Genomic DNA, 9,988 nt, shown 5'->3' with positions numbered 1-9,988 from the left:
TATTTGTTTGTCGAGGATTTTGGGCATATTATCATGATAAATAATCTTGAAAGGATAAAAAGGCTTGTGGTTTTGTGATGCATTTCCATGTAATTTTCTAAATTCTGAATGTCTGGACTTCATGTATAGATGCACAAGGTGCTCTTAGCAATTGCGCGGAAACATAAGTCAAACATTTGACTTACGGTCAAAGTTACTATTTGTTTGTGTAGTAACCACCACTATCACCATGATATTCTATACCACAATACATGGTTACATTGTGTATGACTTATGTTCATTATATTGTATGGTTTGTTGTAAATACTTCATAAGTATTTTGTAGGGGCAGGTGTTAATGCCAATAGTTTAATATTTTAGTGATTAATACATGAATGAGTAGTAACTTGTGCTTTGTAATTCATAGGAAACACAAATTCTATGCTCATTATATAGCAAGGTTCATGTCAAATACCTTATTAGTGTTTTGATTCATCTCGATCTTCTTAGGGATAGGTGTTGGATCTTCTTAGTATTTTAACTCAACAAAACTTTCTACTCTTTTAGTGATTAATACACAAATGAGTAATTACGTGATGATGGACATTGGGCATTGATGTTTAAATGTCTTTCAATAGCGTTAGTTTCACCTGGCATTGACAATAACTCTTATAAAGACAATAGAGCCACAATGTATGACCCATGATTTGTCTTGTTTTTTTTTTTTCTGTTTTAAACATCGATTGATGCCAAGATGCAATGTAAACTATCATCTTCAAAATTTGAGGTATTATGCTCCATAACGATAAGTTTTTGGCGTATATCGCCTTGGTTTGTTTAGGAACATATATACTAGGAATATCAAGAGATGATTCCAACGTGTGTATATACATACACACATTGGGAACTTCAGCATTGATGAGCACATACAGTCGGTTCGATAGAGGTATGAGAAAGTGTTACTCGATGGCATATATTTCCTTGGCATGAATGCATGTATTTGAACGAATGAATCAATACAAATGGAGAGAGCCGCCGTTCGTCCGTCCGTCCGCCCCGTGTGAAATGAAAGCTCGCGTAAAACCCTAGTTTCTGCGACGGAATCCCTGTAGTATAAATTCAATTTCTAGGGTTTCGCTCACGCCTTCTTCCCAATCGCGAAGGCTTGGAGACAGGAAATAAGTCGAAGAAAGACGGAAAGAGTTTCTTCTTCCTTTCCACAGCCATGGTAAAATCTCAACCCTCACTATACCTCCCTCGGTTTCCTTGTATTGTCTCTGTTTTTAATTCGCGATCTTCCCTTAATTTCTCTGTCTTTTCACTGTAATCATTTTCGTTCGCCTCTATAAAAATCCCTTTCCGTCTCCTTGTTTGCGGCTTCTGTCTCTGTGGTAAAGTTCTCCTTCCTCTTTGGAAACCTTTGATTTGTAAGTATTTGCGAATTTCCGTTCTTCTTTTTTTAATTGATTCATTACTACTTTTCTGCATTCTGTAATACTTGCCCTGGTTTTTTCCTGTGATGATTCATTCCGTTTTACCGAGGTAAGGTTATGTTAGATCTGTTTCACATCGCCTCTCCCTTTCATGCTTCCGTCTTCTTCACCGTAGGTCTTATCTTATTTTAACAATGTATAAACTTTGCACTCATGGAAAATATGATGAGTTTGACAGATGATATAGTAAGTGGTATCTCTATGTTCTATTTGAAGTAGAACCTTATGTTCTGGCTAATGCAGTATCGATGGTTAGCCTGTTCTACCAAGGGACAATTGAATATTGCCACTCAATGCGTCGTGTATCTGCACGATCGTCAACTTATTCTCAGAAACATGCACTCTTGTAGAATAGACTAGTATACCAAGGGCAAAGTGGATAAAGTGTTTTTGCTTCGGTGCTTGTCACAAGCGTTTAATTAAGCGGTTTTATCTGTAAAAAAACTATACGTGTTTAATTCAGCATTAAATTCTATTGATGAAATTAATCAATGTATGCTAATTATTATCCTATAGCGAAGACCTAGTAAACACGATTTCATGTTAAATATTATTTCGAGAATGTTTCTGATAGTTTGTCTCGAAGATACAACCTTCAATTAGATATAATAGAGAATCTGTGTGTTTCTCTAGTATCTTTGTGAGTGCAATTGGTATGATAGGAGAACTTAGGACAGTGTTACGTGGTTGTGAAGATACTATTTGTTTGTGTAGTAACCACCACTATTCGTACGTCCCAAGCGCAAATATAATGGTGTTAACTCAGTCTTGTTTATTAACCTTTGATGTTTACAGGGTATCGATTTGCCTGCTGGTGGGCGAAACAAGAAGACGAAACGCACAGCTCCTAAGAGCGAGAATGTCTACCTTAAGCTTGTAGTTAAGGTATAGAATTTTTATACTTATTTGTAATCTTGTTTCTCATTCTTTCAGGGGTTTTATGCATTCCCTACTTAGTATCTTCTATGATATCTTAGCTCTACAGGTTTCTAGTAAGGAGAACTGGAAGTCCCTTCAATGCTGTGATTCTTAAACGTCTTTTTATGAGTAGAACCAATAGAGCACCTCTTTCTCTTTCACGTCTTACACGTTACATGGAGGGAAAGGTAATGAATCTCTCTATCTATGTTTATGTTGTAGCACTCTAGTGTAAATTGAATTATGTTTTTTTTTGTTTTACTGTTCAAGCAGAATTATGTAATGGATCTCAGTAATGTAATATATAAATAGATTTAAGATAGACCTCTTGTGTTTACTCTTTTGAGTATACTAAGAACAGTCCTTGTTTCTTGTCAATGTAGGATGACAAAATCGCAGTTGTTGTTGGAACAGTGACAGATGATGTAAGGCTATATAACCTACCTAAGCTAAGTGTTGCAGCATTGCGTTTCACAGAGACCGCTCGTGCGAGGATCCTTAAATCTGGTGGGGAGTGTCTTACATTTGATCAGCTTGCTTTGAGAGCACCCACAGGATCTAATACGGTATGTTGTATATCTGGAATCATATGTCTGCTACAATGATCTATTAGGTTTTATAGTGTTTTATCGTTTGATGTCAATAATGTTGGCCTTTAGATTTTATTTATAGTGTGACAGATTATTGGAGCTAGACATATTCTTTATATCTTCTACAATTATATCTGAATTTGAATTTGAAGTCTTTATATCTGCTTCAATTTAATTCTCCATATCTTGAATTAATTTTTCTTAGGCTTGTCATATATCCATATCTTCATTTGAATTTACATTGTTTTTGCTGTCTTTTCAACTGGTTTACATTTATATGCATTTATTTGCGAATGTATTGAATAAGTAATACCCTAAAGATTATCACTCTGTTTATGTAGATCCTTCTCAGAGGTCCAAAGAATGCACGTGAAGCAGTGAAACATTTTGGCAGAGCTCCTGGTGTTCCACATAGCTCCGCCAAACCCTATGTACAATCAAAAGGAAGGAAATATGAGAAAGCCCGTGGTCGCAGAAACTCTAGAGGATATAAAGTTTGAGCTTGACGTTTGGTATCCTGAGATTGTAGTGTTCTCTGACATTGTAGTACAAAACAAATTGTTAATCTTTTTTTATGCATCAGTGAATGTCTAATGTTAGACATTTGCAATTTTCAGGGTTTAATTCTATTCTCAATGTTTTTTTAACAAGATTGTTTGGGCAAAAATTAAGTTCAATTGTATGACTGATGTTTCTTTGTTTGTTAGGAATTTTCTCATCCATCATGATGGAATATAATTATTCAATGACTAGAAGGTTTTCTGGGATATAAACTGGTTTTCTTTATAAATCTCTTTATAAAAAGATTTCCAGATTTCTGCATTTTTATTAATATTTAGAAATCGTCATTTGAAATTTGTAACAGTCATCTGTATCCCATCTATTTATAAAGATTAAGGAATATTAAGCTGTTTTGTGAATATTTCTTCAGAAACAGGTTGCTAAATTTCTGCATTGGTAATATCTAGAAATGTCGAGGATTAGCCCAAAGTGCTATTGGAATATTGGGTTTCATGCCTCAAAATGTTTAGGACCATTTTTAAACGAATAATCCCATTGTGGACTATACATGTAAATATCATTAGTAGGAAAGTAAATAGAGTTTGATCTAAACTTCCATTCATCTAATGAGTGTTAGAGTTGACAAACAGGTAACATCTTTGTGAATCTGGAGGAACAAAGTTATGGATAAATTTTAAACAAATAATCCCATTGTGGACACATCTGGGGTTTTTGGAAATTTAACAAACGTTGGTGGAACAAACTGGTAATGTAAATAGAGTTTGATCTTAACATCCATTCATCTAATGAGTGTAGAGTGACAAACAGACACATCTTTGGGAAATCCTTTGGTCAAACGTTAAAAGTTACTTTAATTATTACATTTTGTAGCAATCTGTCATTACTTACAATGTTTTATTTTATTTTGTCGTCTCTCGTTGCGTAGTCACTGTTGATGTAGAGATTGTGTGTAAAATGCATCATTTATGTATATTGACCGTCGATTTGAGCCAAGTCTGTACATAATCTTGAAAAACTATATGGGGTGGGGGAAAAGGGAGACTTGGTTGCAATGAAGAGATCTCTTTTACATTATTCATAAGTGAACTCAAATTATGCTTAGACATCACGCCTCCATAGCACAGTGGTAGTGCGTTCCCTTCGTAAGGGAAAGGTCGCGAGTTCGATCCTCGCTGGTGGCTTCTTGAACTGTTTTAAACTTATCTGGAGTTTTACTGTCTTTTTAATTTGTCTCTCCTTTAATCGAAGAAAAGGTTAGCAAATTAGTAATAGATTTCTGGCACCGATCTACAAGTTTCGCGTCAACTTTTAATCGAAGGAAAGATCTGCGGATATCTGTAGTTATGTATCTACCTATTACCAAGTTTTTCCATTTAAATTTTTAGGGAGGAGAAACGTTCTACCTGAAGAATTCTAAAAACATAATCATTTTGATTATTGTTATGAATTCGTTATCCAGGTCAATCTCTCAGTATAAGGCTTTTCTTCTAGACAACAGTCAATCTCTCGGTACATAAGGGTTAAAGGAACCATGTTAGTTTGCTGAACTTTCTTTCAACAGTCAAGAGGCATAAAAGATTTTCTCAACTCTTTGAAGATCACTTATCTTGGAGATGACTTAGATCCAATCACAATTTGTGTGCCCAGCTTCTTATTCAATATCAAGTCTACACTGTTGGTATTAGCTTGGCATTAGTGTGTATTGAAAGTGAGTAATCTACTATGAATACCTTACAAGTAGTAATGGTAATAGAATCACCCATCAAAATTGGACAAAATCCACTATTAAATACCATTGGAGGATATATAATTATCGTTTTAGTGACATAGTTACTTTAACACCATTGGTTGTTTAGCTATTGTAAGAAGCACAGTCCATTCAGAGATGGTTTATTGGCCAACCACTTGTAGAGATGATGATGAAAGGTTGTTTAATATCCAGACAAGGTCTTACCCATACAAATATAATTTGTTACACCAAAGACAAACCAAACAGATGATATTTTGACTGAGTATACATGAAGATGAAACAAGTACTGAGACTATTGTGTTAATGAAAGCTCGGTGTTGAAGAGAGGTAGCTTGGTGACTATGTGATGTTGGGGCTCAAATATCCAAGAAATAAACACAATACATAACAATACAATCATAGAATGAACCATACTTATCATACGCACATTCACATTCGAGAATAATTCAATCAAACATGTATAGTAAATCATCTCAATGTTGGATTGGATCACAAGTTGAATTTCAAAAAATGACTATGGTCTATATTATATATTGATTGAATCACATGTCAACACAATTAAAAGTTCAAAACTCAGGAATTACTTAACTACTAAACATTAGAAAGCACGAACATAAAAATTAAATAGTACAAAGACATAATTGTATTGATGATGAGCTAGCTCATCTTGCAATTATCGATGTGTTCTCACCTCGCAACTAGTGACGGTATCAATTTCTTCACATTAGAACTTTACAAAAAAATGAGTATGAACTATAGAGATTGAATCAAAATATATCATTATAAATTATAATCAAACATTAAAAAACTCACAAATCATATATTCGAGAATATGAGAAAAACATGACTCCATAAAATTTTACTATGACACACGAGAGAGAGAGAGAGAGAAGACATGGGCAGCAGTAGCAGATCAACTTACCGCTAGGGTAAGGTAATTTCCAATAATAAGAAAAGATAGAGACAAGAAAAAAGGAACACGCATTTTTCCATTTTCAAACGTGTTCGTTTCCAAGTGTTTTCAAACATTTGTATGGTTGCACGAACACGTTTATTTTGTTCTATGAATACAATGCATTGCCTTCCTAGCTTTCTAGAAGTTTCCACATTTATGACATACGAAAGGAATCACATGACAAGTTTTTTATATAGTAATATTCTGTTTTCAAATAATCGATCATGACATGACAACATTATGAAAATAAGGATGTACACATTTATAGAACGAGGCACAGATAGGCAATAACTGATAACTTTAATGTTAAAAAACTGAAATAAATATGCCCCGCAAGACCAAGGAACTACAGGGATTTACTCGTAAATCCAAGAGGCAACACTGCTTTGCCACTCTGTGACCCCATCAGGAAACCATAATGCAATTTCCTTTCTCGCACTCTCAACAGCATCACTCCCATGAATGATATTCCTGCATATACATATAGAAAGACGGAAACAACATTTAACATTCAGTAATCACTACCTCACATTCATTTCACTTCATTCTTCACTTGCCATAATTGTAGCCTTATTACAAAGAAAAATTCAAAACTAGCCAATGTGGTTAATTAGCTTCTAACTAACAAAACCACATTCAGTACTACAAAGCACTTATGTTTACGATTAATATAAAGATTTTTTATATCGCCAAAGTACAATGTTGGTAGCTCATTACATTGTCACACCACAAAGCACTTGGATTACTTAGATAAAATCCTTAATTACAAATTAATTAGTAAGAGTTGGGGTAAAACAACAAGCTCACCTTCCAACATCAATACCAAAATCTCCTCTGATAGTTCCAGGAGCAGAATCAGCAGGTTTAGTGGCTCCAATTATCTTGCGTCCAGTAAGAACAACACCTTTACCTTGCCACACCATAGCCACAACAGGTCCTGAAGACACATAATCTACAAGCCCTGGGAAGAAAGGCTTCCCTGCCAGATCCTCATAATGCTTCTCAGCAAAAGACTTAGTTATCTGCTCGAGTTTCAAAGCTACACAGACAAACAAGAATAGTTGTCACGTGAGCATTCATGAATCGCTGTAGACAAACAGTACATATGGATCATTGAGACGAAACGATAACTACGCAGCATAAAAAGCAAATATATCAAATTGGGATCGAAAATAAACAATGTCAAATATAAAACCGAAGATAACAGCACAGAAGAATTAAGGAGAAGAAACAGTAATTAAGAATCACAGAAAACGAATAAGCATTTAAGAGCCATGGAAAACTAACAGTATCTGAAGATCTGAAGGAGAAGTAGAAGAACTAAGAACTACAGAAAACAAACTAAGAACCAAGCTTCTAGGAAAACAAACAAGTAAAGACCATAGTAAACAACATGAAATGCTAATGATACAACAGAATAGCAACTCACCGACGAGTTGGAAGCCCTTCTTCTCAAACCTTCGAATGATTTCACCGACCTGCAAATGAGAACCACCGAAGGTTTATGTGTAGAACCAGAGTTTGAATAAAATCTACTAGAGAAAAAAAATCCAGGAATTCCGTGATATTATTACAGAAAGCAAAGTTGCAAAATATCAGCGATATTGAAGAATGGACAAACAAAGAGAGATCGATCTCGATGACAGACTGCTCATCTGTTAGAAGAAAAAAACAATTAATGGAAGGAAATAGAAGAAAAGATATACCAGGCCTCTCTGCACGCCATCGGGCTTAATCATGATGAATGACTGCTCCATGGCTACACTGTGAGGCAAAGGTAACAGTGAAGAAAGTAGCCTCCAGGAGTTTTAGCTGAGGATATATATATAAACCCTAGACAGACAGAGAATTTGAAATTTTAGAGAATACCCTTCTTTAAGTTTTTTCATTTTTCTCCTAGTCATGCCCCTTTGGCATGCAATCTTCGACTTGCTCCAGTAATTGCAATCACCATGTCATTGCTCTACCTTTGTAGACATGCTCCAACTCCATGCTTCTCATCATAATAGAAGAAGCATCTACGCATATCTCAATTAGGTCACACTCTCGACATCTTTGAAAGAGACAAATGATCTCTGTCTCTGATCTCAGGGCGACTTGTGTCAGTTGTAATAGAAAACCCACCGTCTTGGCACAAGGCGATAAAACTTGTCGATTTTGAAAAAACTTAACCCAAATCTCTTGAGCAATCAAACATTGCGTGAAATGATGGCTTTTAGCTTTCACTTGAATAGTCTAGAAGAAGAATTCGTTTGTTTAGCAAATCCATTCTCTTTAGAACTAATCCTAAATCAAAACCTTCACTAGAGTAATGCCAATCTCTCTCTCACTCACTCACACTAAGTATATTTATGTATATACACACACACATATTGAATTTGTCAATATGGTCCACTCTACATCAACAAATAAAGGCAATTGTACCTCACCATCACTAGCTTCTATTATCTCTATTTCTCATTGGACTTAGGGTCATTTAGGGTTTAATTGTGTTTCTCAATTAAAAATATGTGAACTTTATATTCCTTACACTAGAATATCTATGTCATCATTTGATGATTTGTATCTTCTAAGCTCTTCATCTATTTTTCACTCAAAGCTTGTTCATAAAGCTCTTCATCTATTTTAAAGTATGTGGTTTCAAGTCTAAGAGATTGTACTAATGTTAGGTTTGATTTAAAATATCTTTAAAATTTTAGTTTCTTATCATTACCTTGAGCAAAATGTTAACATATACCTCATATAGCAAGTATTGCAATAAGTAGAAATTTACACCAAGTACATAGACTCATACCTTCGGAAATATAATCTATCATATATTAAATGAAAATGAAGTAAATAAACATCTTTAAGCATTTGCCAATTTCTACAAAATTGAGAACATAAAACATATTGCCATTATACATTTTCTCTCTCTAGTTCTATCAGTGATAACTTCTACAGTAGCTTAGTCCTAAACAAAGAAAGAAACTCCTATCCAAGTTAATATTTTGTCTCACATATTAATCAAACATACTTACAAATTACTTCTCCATTATTTCCCACTACTTTAACCTTTTGTCTTCATGAGTTTCAACAGGTTGATTCATCACAATGTTTGCAAATTAAAAGCTTTTGCATCAATTTGTGCCTGATCTCCTACATATGTATTCATCATTCCTTAAGAGATGAAGAACAAAACACTTATTGCAAATGGTTGCAAACCTATATTAATCAAACATACACTAGCTACTACTTTTTTCATCTATAACCTTTAATGAGTTTCGAGTGGTTGACTGACCCCAAACTTATTCAAATAAGCGGCATTGCACCAATATCTACTTGGCCTTCCATAATAACATTAAGGGTCTTCAATTTGTCCAATCGTAGAATTACTAAGCAAAAAAAATAGAAACTAATTTACGAAGTAATTCACTACTTCAAGCAAATTGAAAATGACAAAGATATCTATGATGTTACACATCATCATTATTTCAACTTTATAATCTTGGGTAAATCACAAGCAAAATGTCATATGCATGTGTTATAGTTCTACCCTCTAAGCAGGTTCATAAATACTGAGATTCTCATCGCCTTTTGGCCAGATAGTAGCACTGCATATAAGATAGAGCTAGAAAGACACAATGATGCTGACTATTTGAGTGTAGAGCAAGAAAACCCATTCGCAACCACTTGAAATAAGAAGAAATAAATAAGAAGACAGGAAAGGGTCTTATAAGGCGAGATCGTGAGAAGCTCGAGGTTACAAATGAAGCCTCTCTCGTGTTCACTAATAAGAGAT

General features: G+C 34.6%; 2 protein-coding genes and 1 non-coding gene across 3 annotated transcripts; 2 read left to right on the top strand and 1 right to left on the bottom strand.

The window, feature by feature from the left end:
* The first annotated feature begins 1,053 nt into the window (after positions 1–1,053).
* On the top strand, positions 1,054–3,599 carry LOC147853445 (large ribosomal subunit protein eL18x-like). Its single transcript, XM_087332614.1, has 5 exons — positions 1,054–1,207; positions 2,268–2,357; positions 2,450–2,578; positions 2,774–2,956; positions 3,322–3,599. The coding sequence occupies exons 1-5, from the start codon at positions 1,205–1,207 to the stop codon at positions 3,478–3,480; spliced, it is 564 nt and encodes a 187-aa protein (XP_087188740.1). The 5' UTR covers positions 1,054–1,204; the 3' UTR covers positions 3,481–3,599.
* A 1,012-nt stretch (positions 3,600–4,611) lies between these two features.
* Positions 4,612–4,683, top strand: TRNAT-CGU (transfer RNA threonine (anticodon CGU)). Its single transcript has one exon. It is a non-coding gene; the product is annotated as a tRNA-Thr (tRNA).
* A 1,690-nt stretch (positions 4,684–6,373) lies between these two features.
* LOC147853443 (nucleoside diphosphate kinase 1-like) lies at positions 6,374–8,051 on the bottom strand. The gene is made up of 4 exons (XM_087332665.1): positions 7,914–8,051; positions 7,637–7,685; positions 7,015–7,246; positions 6,374–6,678 (listed from the first exon to the last, which is right to left on the bottom strand). The coding sequence occupies exons 1-4, from the start codon at positions 7,962–7,964 to the stop codon at positions 6,564–6,566; spliced, it is 447 nt and encodes a 148-aa protein (XP_087188791.1). The 5' UTR covers positions 7,965–8,051; the 3' UTR covers positions 6,374–6,563.
* Positions 8,052–9,988: the final 1,937 nt, after the last annotated feature.

This window comes from Azolla caroliniana, unplaced genomic scaffold (genome assembly GCF_043228905.1).
Source record: "Azolla caroliniana isolate FFs.n. ecotype wild unplaced genomic scaffold, voAzoCaro1.0.p SCAF_16, whole genome shotgun sequence".
Taxonomy (NCBI): Eukaryota; Viridiplantae; Streptophyta; class Polypodiopsida; order Salviniales; family Salviniaceae; genus Azolla; species Azolla caroliniana.
Note: the sequence above shows the minus strand (reverse complement) of the source record. Positions and strands in the feature narration are given on the sequence as shown.